At 37.4% G+C, this 17,050-nt stretch overlaps 2 protein-coding genes across 2 annotated transcripts; both read right to left on the bottom strand.

The window, feature by feature from the left end:
• Positions 1-1,074: 1,074 nt before the first annotated feature.
• On the bottom strand, positions 1,075-3,363 carry LOC141434902 (uncharacterized). Its single transcript, XM_074097391.1, has 3 exons — positions 3,229-3,363; positions 1,659-1,892; positions 1,075-1,301 (listed from the first exon to the last, which is right to left on the bottom strand). Exons 1-3 carry the CDS (start codon positions 3,296-3,298, stop codon positions 1,075-1,077), a joined length of 531 nt encoding a protein of 176 aa, XP_073953492.1. The 5' UTR covers positions 3,299-3,363.
• A 3,714-nt stretch (positions 3,364-7,077) lies between these two features.
• LOC141434586 (uncharacterized) lies at positions 7,078-13,500 on the bottom strand. The gene is made up of 3 exons (XM_074097006.1): positions 13,347-13,500; positions 9,393-9,710; positions 7,078-9,041 (listed from the first exon to the last, which is right to left on the bottom strand). Exons 2-3 carry the CDS (start codon positions 9,703-9,705, stop codon positions 8,173-8,175), a joined length of 1,182 nt encoding a protein of 393 aa, XP_073953107.1. The 5' UTR covers positions 9,706-9,710; positions 13,347-13,500; the 3' UTR covers positions 7,078-8,172.
• Between the last annotated feature and the right edge of the window lie 3,550 nt (positions 13,501-17,050).

Below are 17,050 nucleotides of genomic sequence, written 5' to 3'. Positions count from 1 at the left end.
AAACCCTCCAAACCCTGGGAGAAAAATAGGTCTGTCTCTTCCGGTATAATACAAGACCCCGCCCTTACTCAATAGGCGTACTCTACATGAAGAACGTTCCCAGGGAATGCCAGCCTGTCCGTTACCACCGCTAGGTGACCTGGCTCTCATTCCCCAAGAATCGGCTATTACTGAGCCGAAATCCGGTTGGTTCTCCGCTACCCCAATATTAATATTTAACCCAAAACTTCACTAAAAACACAAATCCCATTAAACCCCGTTTTAACTATTAAATAAACAATTCGAATCCGCTATGTAGTCTCCAGCAATGAATATCAAATCACTCGTATTTTTGGCGATAAAATACACAAAGCAGAAATTTACACAAAAGAATACACTATAATTAATTAACAAGAAATTATCAAAAACCCAACAAAAATTACGAGAATAATTGATACTTCAATAATTCAGGGAGAACCTTCCCGAACGCGTAGCAAAATCCAAGTCTTTTTCCGCTCGTCTTCGTCCTCCTTTTATACTTAAATTGTTGATACATCTGCTACAAGTGTCACTTTTTCTACTCTGGCTACTCTGGATACTGTTGTCACATTTGCTACTTTGGACACTTTCGCCTCTTTGGATACAATGGCTACAAATTTACGTCAGAATCCTTCCTCGAACTGTCCGGTCAGTATTGCCAGTGATCTTATTTGAGTAGTTAGTAAATAATAAGTTGTATATGATAATTTTACAATGAAATAGTCTTAATAAGGTACAGAATAATTTAATTTAATAAAATAAGTTCATTTTTAATCTATATATATCTAAATATATGTTCACATAAGATGAAACATTACAGACCATCGGCTTTAATGTTACAACACAACATGTTTTGTGTATTACGTTAAACTTGATAAGTATTTTTGAACATGAAACTACGTGAGACTCACTCATATTAAATATAATGACCCGGATAACTCACGTCACGTCACGTTTAAGACGTGAGTTATCCGGGTCATTATATTTAATTTGATAAGTATTGTTTTAAATAAACAACTGTATCCAAATGGCATACCTCTTTGACGTATCACCATCTCATCCTGTGACACCACCGGGCTGGGACGACCTGGGGACTCCTCCCAAGCTTAATGTCGGAGGGGACCTGAGAGGCCGAAGCGGAGCCCGGACTTGAGGGTTCGCTTGAACCAGCTCGAGGATTCCCCGGAGTGACGCGTCCGTGCGTAAGTAATCGAGACGTTGCTGGATCTCGTCGAGGGCGTCACGGAAAGAGATATCTGACTCTGTTTGCCGATTGTTTATATCTGTAAAAACAAGTTTGCTAAAATAAGTAAGCACTTAGTGTCTAAAAAATAATGATATTAATAAAAATAATTAGTCAGTTAAAATGAAGTGAATATCAAAAAGACTTAATTAGTTGTTCACAAATACATGAATCAATGTGTTTCAGGTAATTTACTAGGCGATGTTAATTTCGTGACTCTAGCTGGATTCTTTCAATGAATAGCGTAGTCTTATCCTCTTATCCCACTTGCGGCTAGAGAGCAAGATATCAATAAAACTTGATGTCCACTGCAACTGTCTGCAACACACCATCACTTTATGCGCACCGCCCAGTGCGCTTGATCTGTCATGAAAAAGAACTCCTTGAAATGTCATACTTGGTTGTGGCAACACGGGTGGGCTGGGATGACCTGGCGACAACATCGGCGATACCTCCCGGGTGTCAGGCGGCAGGGTGCGGCCGAGAGGCTGGAGCGGGGCCTGATCTTGAGGCGGCGCTTGCACCAGCTCAGGGATCGAGCGGATCGTGCGTAAGTGATCGAGACGGGACTGGATCCCGCCGAGGGCTTCATGGAATGAAAGAACCATCTCTGACTGCCGATCGCTGAAGTCTAAGGAAAATATTTTAAATAAATAAATACCTAAATAAATATCACGGGACAGTTCACACCAATTGACCTAGTCCCAAAGTAAGCTTAGCAAAGCTTGTGTTATGGGTACTAAGCAACGGATAAATATAGATAGATACATAAAACATATTAAATACATATTTAACACCCAAGACCCGAGAACATCCATTCGTATTCTCATACAAATATCTGCCCCGACACGGGAATCGAACCCGGGGCCTCAAGCTTCGTAGTCAGGTCTCTAACCACTAGGCCTGGTCGTCAATTTTATTAATCTTTAACTAACATTTTACGGTAGAAATAAGATTATTTGTTTTAATGGATAAACTTAAAAAGTTGTGAAGCAATTTTAATAAAGTTATAAAAAATTACAAAATAGAGTACTAAAAAATTTGATTCACATATATTTTAGCTATGCGATACATATCGTATCGCATTGCTAAAATATACAAAATACAAAATTGAGATAATGAGATACTCAAATAATGTAACAAAAAATCTTTAAAGAAATGGAAATATTATGTCACAGTTCGTATAAAGTTTTTATAGGATTAAAGTCTGAAATATATTATATCATTTATTATTATTTAAGCTTCTGTATGTGTATATGTCTTAATCAAACGGCAAAGCACTTTTGTCTACTCGACTAAGAAACTTACAGGGCGTTAATACGGAGATTTCTACCCGCCTGCCCGAAGGAGGGTTATGTTTTTCGAGCGTATGTATGTCCATTTCTTTGGTCCTCGCTGCAGCCTAAACAGCTGGACGGATTGTATCACTAGATTCGTCATAACTGTCGGAGTGACATAGGGTATATAATATGGCGAAGGGATAAAAAACAAAAAATTGTATTGTAACAATATGGGTATCAAATGAAAGCTAATAATTAGCCCATTCTAAATATATATGGTTAGAATACTTTTAATCTACTATTTTCACAGAAATATGAAAAAAATATATAAAGTCTGCGTTAAAAACTAAAAAAAGAAAATCTAGTCTAGAACTCTGTCAAGAAGCACATTTAAGGTTCAACAGTCGGGACCCATTCAAATCGTAACCAGCTCAAAAAATCTCGGTAATGGGTCCCGACTGTTGAACCTTAAATGTGCTTATTGACAGAGTTCTAGACCACTCGACTTATTTTCTTCTTTTTATTTTTAACGCAGTCAACTGTTTTGATTTTTTAAATTTAATATTTTTATTTTTGCGTTTTTCCGCAACCATAGGCTAACTAATGGAGTCAGGAACAAAAGCGGGTATTTAAATAAGTAAGTCAGGTGAATTTTGACCAAAAACCATGTATTCTATAGAAACTTACTCATATTGTCCAACAGATCAATGTCCCTCAACAGATCTAGGTAAGCAATAATGTGCGCAGGAGAATCCATTGCAACACAACTTCACTAAACGCGAAGGGCACAAAGTCAAAATTCAAATTTATTTAAAAGAAAGCTGCCAGACACGTACATCCTTCTAAGGTCAAATATGCATTGATAATCAAAAGCAGAATAAATTTTGCAAATGGGGATTACCAAAATATGTCATTAATGACTAATAGGTAATTAGGTGGAAATAAAGAATTGCAAACAACGCTCCTTACTAATGGGCTTTTACATTTTTTTACTATGTCCTACAGTAAATCCATTACATCTTTTACTATTATACGCTTAGGAATGTAAGGAATTTCGGTGCGCATTTTTTCATATAACTTTTTAAGTCCGAAAATTTTTCTCATACCATTTTACATCATAATGATATCACTCTTCATAATTTTTTAGATACTAACGATCGAAACTCATAATCATCGGAATTCATAATATAGCTATTCATACACCTTGGTCATACTAAGATTGGTTTTCATATATTTTTTAATACTAACTATCGAAACTCCCAATCATTCTAATTTATAACGCAAATATTCATAATTTTGTTAATACTAATATTTGTTTTCATATATTTCTTAATCATAAGTGTTATTTATCCGCATTATTGAAATTCATAATGTCAATAATCATACATCTGCTTTATACATATAATTATTGTCATATATATTTGAATGATTAGTCTAAATGAAATTGGATAGATAACAATAAATACATGCGCTCGAAAAACATAACCCTCCTTCGGGCAGTCGGGTAATACAAAAATAGGCAAGAGTAACGGATGCTCGTAAGAGACGGGTTTCCTCTCTTTTCGGCGAAATATTATGTTTCGCCAAATTGTCAAATAACATTTGGCCAATTTTTATATTGGAAAGTTTTACTTCAAAATTTGACGGTTCAGAGTAGAAGCGACTTGGATAGTTAAGGTTCAGGAGCAAAGTTCCCGCCATAGTCTTCGATGTTAGGTTTTTTTTATAGCAGCAAAAATAACTGCCACTGGTCGGATGCCATTCAATATGTTGCTAAATTAAGATATGCCAATTGACAATCAGTACATTTGACGAACACATAAATGACATCTTGAAAAAATAACTAATATTATAAATGTGAAAGTTGTGAGTGAGTGAGTGAGTGAGTGAGTGAGTGAGTATGTTTGTTACTTTTTCACGCTTAAACGGCTGGACGGATTTGGATGAAATTTGGCAGAAAGTTAGTTTATAACCTGGATTAAAACATAGGATACTTTTTATCCCGATATTCCCAAGGGATAGGGATAAAATCTCGAAATAATAACCGCTGGGCTTAGAGTCATGAAATTTGGTATGTAGGTAACTGGACCTCTGGAATAACACTTAAGTGACTTTTTGACCCGATATTCCTACGGGATAACTAGGGATAAAATCTCGAAATAACAACCACTGGGCTTAGAGCCATGAAATTTGGTATGTAGGTAGCTGGACCTCTGGAATAACACATAGGCTACTTTTTATTCCGACATTCCCACGGGATAGGGATAAAATCTTGAAATAACAACCGCTGGGCTTAGAGGCATGAAATTTGGTATGTAGGTAGCCGGACGTCTGGAATAACACATACGCTACTTTTTATCCCGATATTTCCACGGGATAGTTTTGTAACTAAGGGACCCCATACATCCGTGTATTATTGTTATTATTATTTTGTAATTTTTTCTTTAATTGTATACTTACTGTAGTTTTTAAGTATTTTATTTGTACTTATTTTATTTTGAAAAAATGACTTTCTGCCAAGCTTCTCACGGCGCATTCTTCTTGGCAATGATGGTCTTTCCGAAAGTGCTGGTATTTAAAAAAATGACGTGTAAAAGTGCCCATTGCGGCCTATTTACTGAATAAATGATATGAATTTGAATTTGGAGAGGGAAAAAATTTGAAATTTTAGCACTGGGTTTAGAGTTTTGAATTTTGTACAGTTATTCACAACACAACTTCAATGAAGGCCACGATATAAATTTTGGAAATTTCCAGGGGAATTTTGTAAAATCCCGAAAATTTCAATTGCAACTACCAGACCGAATAGTTTACGCGTGCGAAGCCGCGGGTAAAAGCTAGTATATATATATATATATATATATATATATATATATATAAAACAGTCGTGTTAGTTACACCATTATTTACCTACCTATAACTCAAGAACGGCTGGAACAATTTTTATGATTTTGGATTTGTCTTCGTCACGAATAGGATAAAAAGTAAGTACCTATTAAAACATTGGAAAAATTGACGAAAAAATAAAATAAAAGAAAAAATATTTTGCCATACAAAATTGTTGTTGGTGTTCATTATCATAATTTAAATGTAGTGTTTTGCGGGAAGGACGTCTGTCGGGTCCACTATAGTTAGTAATAAATACGTTTTTGGTAAGAATTTCATTTTTAATACAAGCTTTTTGACGACTGTACTTTTTAACCGACTTCAAAAAAGGAGGAGGTTCTATGTTCCAATGTTTGTATTTTTTTTGTATGTTCACCGATTACTCAGTCAATTGTGGACCGATTTTCAAAATTCTTTTTTTATTCTAAAGGGTACTCTTCTGAGGTGGTTCCATTGTCACCAAGTCAAGATCTAATGATGGAATCCTAGGGAAATCGAGGGCAAACCTCAAACTTTATAGGTACACCTATGGCGATTTTGGCATATTTAGCATTAAAATAAGCATTTAAGTACATTCAGAAAGTATCATTTGGTAAACTGGACCTGATGAAGAAGACCGTGATGACCAATGGAACTCGTCAAAGCTAAGTACTTAATCCTCGCTCGTCTATAAACGATCATGATTAATATACCTAGATAAGCGACTAAGAAGGAGCTTTAAGTTAATGATTCTTTCGAACTAATCTGATGCTGAAGCCGAAAGGTAGGCAACGGAACTCTGTTATAAAACAACGTAACTAAGCCATGTTTGGGCTTAATGGAATCGTTGTGAGATTTTTTTTGGCTACGAATCACTAAAAAGTGAGAAATAAAGAAAATTTTTAACAAAAAAATAAAACCGACTCCAAAAAATAAAAAATAACGAAAAATGGAACCGACTACAAAACCCTTGAAAATATTTTTCTAGGTACCTACTAGCTCGAAGGCGGTGACTCAGCACGACCCAGCAGGATGGATTGAAACCCATAGTAGGTATGTAGGTGAGGTAGACGACTATTGTTCCATTCCTGCTGACTCGTGCTGAGGCACCGACTTCGAGCTAGTAGGTACCTAGAAAAATATTTTCAGGGGTTTTGTAGTCGGTTCCATTTTTCGTTATTTTTTTGGAGTCGGTTTTACTTTTTTGTTATTGTTGACTGTACCTGTAATTGCCACCCAAACTACATTTGCATACCAAATTTCTAGACGATGCCATTAACTGTTCCGTCCTGCGGTGACGATCCTGGCGACTACCAGAATGTATACCAAACAGTACACCGAATTTCAAGTCAATCCAACTACTGAAGTTGGTCAAATATATAACTTGCAAGATTTGATTACAGACAGACAGACAACGGGACAGGTGAAACTAAATAAAAGCTTGTAAAGAGTGGCAATGGGCAGGCTACATCACTCAAATAACAAGTAACCATTCGGGGTAAAAGATTTTCGTGTAGTGACCGACCACGAACCAGAAGACACATACCACCACACTAACCCTATAGACCACTAAGCGGAGCTACCTATATCGCGAGTTGTAAGCCACTGGTAGATGCACGCGGCAAGATATTGTTCACCAGTGCCTGCGGCTATGCCTCAGTGATAGACCAATTTGTTCAAAAAATATCATTTATTAAGCGTAAAATTATGCTTAATTACCTAAAACACTAAAATGGTACACAATATCGAACGATATTTTGTCAATCGTATGCTTAACACTAGTTAATATTCTAGATTAACATCAAGGCACAAATTTTAGTTACACTGAAATCTCAAGAACACTTGTCTAAAATAACTTGAGCAGCTACTACTAGAGTAGCACGTAACTATATTAAAGATGCTACATATTAACATGAGGTGATGAAAACTATAACACAGGCGGATATTCTGAATAAACAGAATTATTAGATTTTTCACCACAAATACGCATAAAACCCGAGGATAATATTATGACAACAGTACACAGGAAATTTTAAATTGTTACAGAATTTCTCGATTTTCACGTACTATTATTATCTACTACTCCATTTATTTTAACATTTTTGCACACGTTTTTAAATGAAACAACGAAACTATTTAAAATTGTGTTAACTTCTGTAATAAAAACAAAATAAATACCGCTAATAATTCTACATGTAGGTATTTTTAGTCCATTTGTGTTCGAAATACCGAGAAACGTGTGTTACAATTTGACCGTTAATTCAAATCTCAAATTAAACGGAGTATACCTGTACGTGAAAATCGCGAAAATCGACTCTTGATCGTGGCCATGCAGTGCGGTCGAAGTAATTTTCAGCATTTTATTTTTTATGGTCGCGTTTGTCTCGGGTGTAATAACTAGAACAAACTTTGTTTTTTATGATATATCTATGGTGAAAACGCTAATTTAACATAAATTAGGTCAGGAGACATTTGGCACTTTCACAGCTATAGAAATTATACTATAAAAACAGTCCCAACAATGAAAGACACTCGATTCCTTCCACCAATTACAGTAAACACTGATTTAAAACAGCAATGTCTTACAAATAGTGTGATTAAAACTATACAATCAAAATCGATTACAAAAAGTTAATTCAATCATGAAATAAATCCACATAACTGGTTTAAAAATGAAACAATTTTCTAAACATTTTGTCTAATCATTAATTTAGTGTCGAACAGTAAATGCAATATGGAAAATAACTCTTGTTTAAATTTCCATTACTAATCTTGTATTTGGCTCTGGATGTACTTTAAGCAAGATTGCGCCTCTTCTGCGTCAGACGAAATTCCCTGCAACTTGTCATAAACATCGACCAGCGTCTCTCTATCAAAAGAGCCTTTCTTCAGAGCGCTCATACAAAAATTAATCAGTGCTTTAAAACATTGCTTCCTCGCTGTATTATGGGGCTGATTGTCCCATACAGGCGTAGCCCTAACGTAACTCCAGGCGAGAAAAACATACTTAACCACGGAATCCCAATGTTGCGATTCCACCAACGTCTTCCCTTGATCGATGACGCATTTTTTAAATGCCCCCAAATGCGTAGCGACTCTTGAGTACGCCGGTGAATCAGTTTTCGACGTCAAACGTGAAGTTGGCAGACTTTTGAAGATATTAGATTTCAAATAGTTCAGTCGCTCCTCCAAGGGCGCTAAATCAGGCTTTGGCATTTCCATGCGAATCTCCTTTTCTATGTCAGGATGTTTGTTTGTTATGGTCTTTATAACATTAATGAGTTGCGTTGGGCTTAAACCTTTGAGAGCCACGTCGATAGGGCCTTTAAAATCGGCCTCAAGAGTCCTTTCAATCCTTGGACGTTTGATAGGTGGCGTCTCTTTAATAGGGCTATTGGTGATTTTGAACTTTTTGGGAGTGCTGATGTGGCTGAAGTCTATTTTCTCGGGTGTAAGGGGGTTTCGCTCGTCGCTTAATATAAGGCGTTTTCTGGGCGTAGAGCGTAAAGTTACGCCTAGCTTTTGAGGGGAAAGACGGCCCGGGGCGACCTTGGGCGGCGTGCGGACGGTGGAGTGGAATGAGTTGCGTTTCAAGTCGATGTCTGGGGACCATGTCACCGGGAGACGTTTGCGACCTTAAAAATAAAAGATATTTATTTTAATGCACATGTGATACAAACATAATTGTTGTTAGCTTGACTTACTCTAAGGGTTAGTTATTATAAATTACTAGAAATTTGCCTGTCCTACACCCGAACGTTCATACATACCAAGTACCTAATTAATTCATCACATACAAGACAGGTGGAGGAAAGTAAGTAGTTTGTTACAATGTTCCCTTAAAAAAATACAGATGATTTTGAATGGCATTCCCTTACAAATTTGTAGCAAGATTTAATGGATTGGTGTGATTGTAGCCAAGGCTAGCGTTAAGTAGGACGACTGCGCCGCGCATGAATAAGAACTTAGAAAATCAATTATCATACCTCGTTGTTGTATCAGCATTTCATCCGGCGACGCCGCGGGGCTGAGGTACCCGGGCGGCAGCGCCGGCGACCTCTCCCGCGTGTTAGGTGTCAGACGGGTATTAGTGAGGGGCTGGAGCGGGGTTGCCCGGCCTAGGGTTGTCGCTCGGGCCGGTTGCGGGTTCGCAGGCTGTGGGGTTGCGCGGCCTAGACCTAGCTGGGGGATCACAACGGCCGGGGGTTGCGGGGTCACGCGCAGGCGGTCGAGATGCAGCGGGATCTCGGCGAGGGCGGCACGGGTGCGGCGACCCCCTTCTGGGGTCTGTGCTGCCATTGGTGCTGTCGATTTTAAAAATAAGTAAAGTAATATCTTAACTTTTTATATAAGGATCAAAGTGGACCATTTCTTTTACCTCTTATTTACCCTTTGGTTAACTTGAAACTTGCCATGGATTAGTAGTTTAGATAACAATGCAAGAACAGACAACAAACAAAAGCTTAAATATTGATGTTGATTGAGGCATGAGCTGCAACATACAGACTAGGTGTACATATAAAGAGGGGCATGGTAATATCAGAGGGAAATTTATATAATTTAAACTATTTCAATTTTACTTTTGTATTCTAACTGCCTTCTTATTATGATATTTTTACTTTGTAACTTGGTTGTGTTCTGTATATGTATTTATTTACATACACTCACATAATGTAGTAAACTTTTGTTTATACAAGTGTGTACTTTGTATGTGAGAAAAATAATTTTCTGAGCAAACTACAAAACCAATTTTAAACCGACAGTGTTACTTAGCTTACTTTTCATGTGGTGCATGTGGGGGACGATTGGGACCCATGCAAATATTATATAAAGAAGAAGGGGGCTATTAGGGGTCTACGCTTTTCTTATATACAGTTGTGGTCATATAATTAAGAACGATTTTTTATAGAGAAGATTTTTTCAAACTGACAAGTGTTACTAACTGCATGTATATTTTTGTACTTCTCTCGGTATCGTAAAACAATTCCGTACTAGCGGTAAATTCATTTATACATATAATTGGCTAAAAAATAAATATATAAACTTTATACATTACATCTAAACCTAGTATTACTACTTACTGGCTGGTCATATAATTAAGAACGTTGAATAGTTTATTTTTTATTCAAATTTATATAGAGAACGGACCGCCGCTTTGTGGTTTTAGGTTATTATTCGAATAATTTTGGCGCCATTTAGTGCCGTAAAAGTCTTAAAGGCGATTGCTTCATATAAAAACAATGGGGAAAAATAAAAGTTGTGATAAATCTACAAGAGAAGTAATACTAAAACTTCGCGACAAGAATTGGTCGTATAAACACATAGCCGATCATCTGCAATGTTCAAAAACTATGGTTTTCCACGCCATAAAGCATTTTGCCACGTATCAAACTACTTCAAATGTTCCGCGTGTACCTAGACAAAGAAAGTCATCTTGTCGAGATGATCGAAATATCGTTCGTTTGGCAAAACAAAATCCTTTTAAAGGGTCTAATACCGTCTAATGAGTTAAGAAAAAAATATTTTGGCGAAAACAACCCTTCAGCAATCTCGGCACGCATTATTCGAAGGCGTTTGGTAGAAGAAAAGTTGCACGGAAGGATAGCAAGGAAGGTGCCTATGTTGAAACGGTGTCATAGGCAAGCCCGGCTTGCATTTGCAAGAAGATATGAAAACTGGACAGTCAGACAGTGGAAAAACGTTCTTTTTTCTGACGAGACAAAAATAAATAGGGTATGTTCTGATGGCAAACGATATGTAAGACGGCTTCCAAATAAAGCATTCGACCCAAAGTACACAAAAGTGACTTTAAAGCATGGCGGGAGAAATGTAAAAATTTGGGGATGTTTTTCTGGACATGGTGTTGGACCTGTTAGGCTGATAGAAGGAAACATGGATCAATTTCAATACAAAAACATACTGGAAGAAACAATGTTACCATATGCTGAAGGCGTGCTTCCGGTTATTTGGACATTCCAGCATGACAATGATCCCAAGCATACTGCACGTACCGTTAAGGAATTCCTCACATCGCAATCAGTTTCTGTCTTAGATTGGCCAGCCAACAGCCCCGATCTTAACTCAATAGAGCATCTTTGGTGCGAAGTCAAGAAAAAGGTTTCAAATCGACAGTGTGGCAATTTAACAGAACTGTATGACGTATTCTTAGAAGAATGGAGCTCTATCTCTCTTGCGAAATGTCAAAAATTGATAGATTCAGTGCCTCGCCGGTGTAAGGCAGTAATAAAAAGCCGTGGACATGCTACTAACTATTAATTTTAGTTAAAATGTATTAAATTGCTTTTTTTTGTGTACAAACTTCACGTTAGTGTGATTTAGTTAATCTAAGTTTCAAATAAAAAAACTTTCGAGCAGTTCAATAAATCGTTCTTAATTATTTGTCCAGCTTCATTACTATTTTAATTTGTTACTAAAGAGAATAAAAACAAAATTTGTAAAAAAATGTCAGCAATTTTATTATTTATCCTTAATCCCGTTTGCTCTATTCATGTGGCTATTTCATAACGTAACTAGTTACTTCTAAGAAGGAACCACGACTACACATGACATGATTTAGTTAAAAATAATCTGGAACTTCAAATCATTCTTAATTACATGACCACCACTGTATTTATGATGGACGGAGGTTTCCTGTACTTTGTTGGTTTAGAATAAAATGTGCATACAAATTTTAATTGGACCATCAAGAAATCTTTTTATATAAAAGTATACTTCTATTATTGTCACTGCTCCGCTCCTTAGTTCCCCTTACTGTTTCAACCTGACACAATCTTAAGCAAAAAAAATCCTGTTTCATGCTTGGGAGCTTAAAATGTTCAGAGTATAGAAACCTCTTTATTGGGTCATAGAAATTACAATAAATTACAGTAAAAATTGTCAAAGGACTGTAAAAAAATATTATTAAATGGAAAATCACCATCACTACGATTAGCCTTTGTTTAGCATCATCAGATTTCCATAGTACCTAGTAGATAATATATAGAGGACAGATTTTAACCCAGTTATTTCTTTAAGAAAATTATTTTAACGGGTTCCATCCCAGCCTATACACGTCCCACTGCTGGGCACAGGCCTCCTCTCAGAACGAAAGGGCTTGGGCCATAGTTCCCACGCGGGCCCAGTGTGGATTGGGAACTTCACATGCTCCATTTAATTGCTTCGCAGGTTTGTGCAGGTTTCCTCACAATGTTTTCCTTAACCATGTTTAACAGGTTACTCATTAAAAAAAAAACAGCCAAAAAAAATTAAATTAAATTAGTATAAGATTCCAATTTAAAGTATACAGATAGGTATAAGAAACATTCGGACAAAGAGCTACTGCTAAGCTAAGAAATGAATTTTAGCAGGAACAAATTTTATTTAGATTACACGAAAAAGAGATTCAAGAAAATTCCCATGGGACCATATTATAAAATTTAGTCTTAACTCCCTAGAATTTTTGAGGCGAAGCCTCGCGGGTAAACTAATTATAAAACATAATTATTTAGACAGGTTATTTATGAGTACAATGGGGTAGACAAGCAGGCGGGTCCCCTGAAAGAAAGCAATCATCACCGTTTTAAAGAAGTTTGATCTTCAACTATATCAGAATCAAAAGAGTATGAGAAATGGAATCGCATCAAATATTAGGTAAAATTTTAATAACACTTAAAACGCACTCAAATGGTGCCAAAGTAGTAGTTTCCTCATATCATTAATCATGAATTTTCATAGTGAAAAACACTTACAATCGCGCCCTAATTAACACAAATGATAGCCCGATGTCTATATTACGTAATAAAATATATCAACCTAACTTTTGGGGTTAAATATTGTTATTTTTCATGTTCCCGCTCAAAATAAACCACTGCCATATTTCGTGACAAGAAAAGCAATTTAAAGACATAATTCAGTAGAATTAATATGAAATAGCTCATTACCGTAATTGTTGCTGTTTTTTTGACACTAAAATCTTAAACAAACACTAAAAAATAAGTAAAAAACAATGAATTCGATAAGGAAGGAAATTGGCGCAATAATTGACGCGAATGAGCGAAGTTGACTGTTGACTTTGACTTGACAGACAGAACAGACGCCATCCAATCCAACGGTCGTGCTAGTGATGTGCAAATTTACGTTACGTTTATATATAATGTAAAAACGCCTCTGCGCATTTTATCAGACATACCTCGTCAGCTCAGCACTGTGTATCTAGTAAATAATAAGCAGCTACTACGAACTTCTATTTTCGAATTCGTAGTAGCCCTTCTGTTTTCTGAGTTAATCTATGAAAATAGGTCGAGGCCGCACTACAGCTAAACAGCCGCGGTTTTAACTGCGTGGCTTTGTGAATCAACAAGCGCCGCACTGGCGGTCTTAAGTAAAAAAAGTCACGCGGTTAAATAACGTGGTGGTTTAGCCGTAGTGCGGCCTCGGCCATAAACCGAACCGATGCGATGCAAATAAAAGGATTTTAAAGGATTATAAAGGATCAGCTGGGCTACTCCGAAACTCGAAACTCGAAGTTCGTGTCGTGCGGTCCTCTGACACTTACACTGTTTGATACGAGAGCGAGAGGGACCGCACGACACGAACTTCGAGTTACGAGTTTCGTAGTAGCTGTCGCGGCTAAGCGCGAATTATACCTGAAAGTGAGCTAACCTTAAACTGTAATTGACATTGTATGGTAACACTGGCAGTATAATAAAGTAATTGTTTTATGGCACCTGACAGCTGTCACTAGTTTTGAATTTTAACAGGCGAAAATAAGGCGGGATTGACATCTCGAGCGCGGGAAGGGTAACACGTCATTTCCTGTTCTGGTAGGATTTATCCAATTTTTATAATTTCTGGAGGTGGCTTTTAGTAATCTTAATTCTGTTTTGTAATATAATTTCTGTTTAGTATTTCTGTAGATATAATTCAGGTGATACGTTGTTTCAAATATATAATGTACAGGGGACGGACGTAATGGCGGGTAATTCGGACCCGTCATGCTCCAATGTTCCGGGGGCTCAGTCCGAATCTGAATTGAGGGTAACTGATATGGAATTAGAATCCCCTAATAGCCTTCCATTGGGTCAGCAAACACAATCTTCCTTTCTCGAGAATGATGAAGAAATTTCTGGTGAGTTCATTAAAGTTAAACCTAAGAAAAGACCGTTGGTTAAAACGTCTGACAATGACACTAGAAAAATAACGAAAATTGATCGTACACCTCCGGCTCCGCCTGTTACGAGGCAATGTTATTCCAACCGTGACTTAGGTCCGTTTATTGTGCACGTCGCTCAAAAGAATCATCACCTGGTTCGGGCTCCTTCCTTAACCCAGTGAAATTTGGCCAATTTATGTTTTCTCAGAGAATTGGGCATATTAAGCAAGGCGGAATAAAGAAAGTAGGACGTAACAGACTTGCCATCGAATTTGATTCTGCGTCCGCTGCTAATGCGTTTATAAATAACGAATGTATAATAAATTCCAATTACACAGCATTCGTGCCCACCTACAATGTTAGCAAAATGTGTATTGTCCGTGGGGTCCCGAAGGATCTCAGCAACGAGGAGTTAGCCGCTAATATAATTACCCCGCAGGATTTTGGTAGGGTTCTCAAGGCGAGACGACTTAATGCAAAAAGAAAAGTAGATGATGTAGTAGAGTGGCTGCCAACGGAAACAGTGGCTCTCACTATTGATGGTCAAAAACTGCCGAGTCGTGTTTTTCTGTTTCACAACTCTTTTGAAACGCAACTGTACAATTACCCGGTCATACAATGTTACCAATGCTGTCGATTTGGTCACGTACAAACGCAGTGTAGATCTCCGCCTCGATGCTCAAGGTGTGCTCAACCTCATGTAAGCCGGGAATGCAAGGTTGAACATGTTTCATGTCTTCACTGTTCTGGTCCTCATTCTGCCACGGATAAAGTATGCCCAGAGTTTGAGCGCCAACAAAAAATTAAACTAACTATGACAGAAGATTCTATTTCTTATGGAGAGGCTTCTCAAAGATTCCCAACAGTCAAACGTTCATTTGCAGATGCGACAAGGGGCTCCCCGCCGCCAAATACCCAATCATATAGGAAAACTATTACAGTGACCCGCAAGCCTCGTCCTCTTCTCTCTGAGGGTTATGATAAAAAAGCGCACCAAGCTTTAATCAATAGCTTCAATATTCCCCCGCCGCAAAATGGTTGTGCTCTTCGTTATTCGAATGACTACATCAACGAAGAAGTAGCTCGAGAGGATACCCTCTTATCTAATGTTACTAACTCTGATAGATCTTTCTATAATGAAGCCCAGTCGAACAACAATGTTTTAGACTCATTACTAAGCACACTTATTATGCTTCTTAGTGTAGAAAACTTACCGTCCAACGTCGCTACAAAAGTTGAAACTCTTTGCAACATTTTAAATAAAAAAATTCAAAATGTATACGGCCATCCAGTGGAACGCGCGTAGTATTATTAACAAAAAATCTGAACTTACATACTTTTGCCAAAAATATAACCCTATTGTATTTGCAATCGCTGAAACATGGTTAAAGCCTCAGTCGTCGTTTAATTTATCTGGTCATATTACTTTACGTGATGACAGAGTTGATGGCTGGGACGGGGCAGCTCTGATCATTAAAAAATGTATTCCTTTTGTTAATATCCAAATACCTGCTCATTCCAGTAACCTGTTTATTGTGGCTGCAAATATTTTCAACATTTCTTTTGTCTCTATTTATATTCCTCACCCTTCTCACTCAGTTTTATCAGAACTTTGTTCTATATTAAAAAATATTCCTGAACCCATGATTTTGATGGGTGATCTAAACTGTCACGATATGTCTTGGGGATCGGCCATATCTGACAATAACGGTAAAAAGTTGCTGAGCATTTTCGATGAATTAAATCTGTGCTGTTTAAATGATGGTAGACCTACTAGACGTACGGCTCCTAACCAAAATGTGTCGGCTGTAGATGTTTCTGTGTGCTCTTCAGACCTTGCCTCTGAATTACCATGGAATATCTCAAACAATTCACATAACAGTGATCACTTTCCTATAATCATAACTCTTCCAAATTCCTGTTGCCCCCCAGTCTCACTTCTCCCTTTGCAGAAATACAGATTGTCTAAGGCTGACTGGGACAGCTATTCCCTTTCTCTTGATAGTAAAATAGAAATTCTTTCATCTGATCCTAATATCAACCTTCAAGATGCGCATGACCGTTTTGTTAAAGTAATTCATGAAGCCGCTGAAGAGGCTATTCCTCTTAAGGCTGTAAGGCGTCGGGTTCCGTCACAGCCGTGGTGGGACGCTGAATGCTCGGCAGCTGTAAGAGATAGAAATCTGGCAGAAAAGAAATATGTCTCGGATATTAATATTGAAAACTACATAGCTTTTAAAAAAGCCAGAGCTAAATGTAGAAAACTTTTGTCCCTCAAAAAATGTAATGGTTGGAATAAATTTTGCGAATCTGTTTCTCCTTTTACCAATTCTTCAATTGTTTGGCAAAATATCAGAAATTTCCGAAAGGGCAAGGCTCCCCCTTCTGGTTATGCTTCTTCTCTAGCATGGACTGAGGATTTCCTGAATAAATTAGCTCCCCCAACAGTTCCACTTTCTAGCGATATACCTACTGTGTACCACTTCAGCCATT

Source organism: Choristoneura fumiferana, chromosome 14, assembly GCF_025370935.1.
Source record: "Choristoneura fumiferana chromosome 14, NRCan_CFum_1, whole genome shotgun sequence".
Classification (NCBI taxonomy): domain Eukaryota; kingdom Metazoa; phylum Arthropoda; class Insecta; order Lepidoptera; family Tortricidae; genus Choristoneura; species Choristoneura fumiferana.
The sequence above is the reverse complement of the archived record's forward strand: the minus strand, read 5'-3'. Positions and strand labels throughout refer to the sequence as shown.

What these genes read in the sequence shown, in the direction of transcription:
- LOC141434902 (XM_074097391.1), bottom strand. Translation starts at nt 3,298, where the DNA reads ATGGATTCTCCTGCGCACATTATTGCTTACCTAGATCTGTTGAGGGAC. An exon ending in TGATCTGTTGGACAATATGA is followed by an intron (nt 1,893 to 3,228) that starts GTAAGTTTCTAT and finishes TATTTTCCTTAG; the next exon opens with ACTTCAGCGATCGGCAGTCA. An exon ending in ACCCGTGTTGCCACAACCAA is followed by an intron (nt 1,302 to 1,658) that starts GTATGACATTTC and finishes TTGTTTTTACAG; the next exon opens with ATATAAACAATCGGCAAACA.
- LOC141434586 (XM_074097006.1), bottom strand. Translation starts at nt 9,705, where the DNA reads ATGGCAGCACAGACCCCAGAAGGGGGTCGCCGCACCCGTGCCGCCCTC. An exon ending in AATGCTGATACAACAACGAG is followed by an intron (nt 9,042 to 9,392) that starts GTATGATAATTG and finishes TTTATTTTTAAG; the next exon opens with GTCGCAAACGTCTCCCGGTG.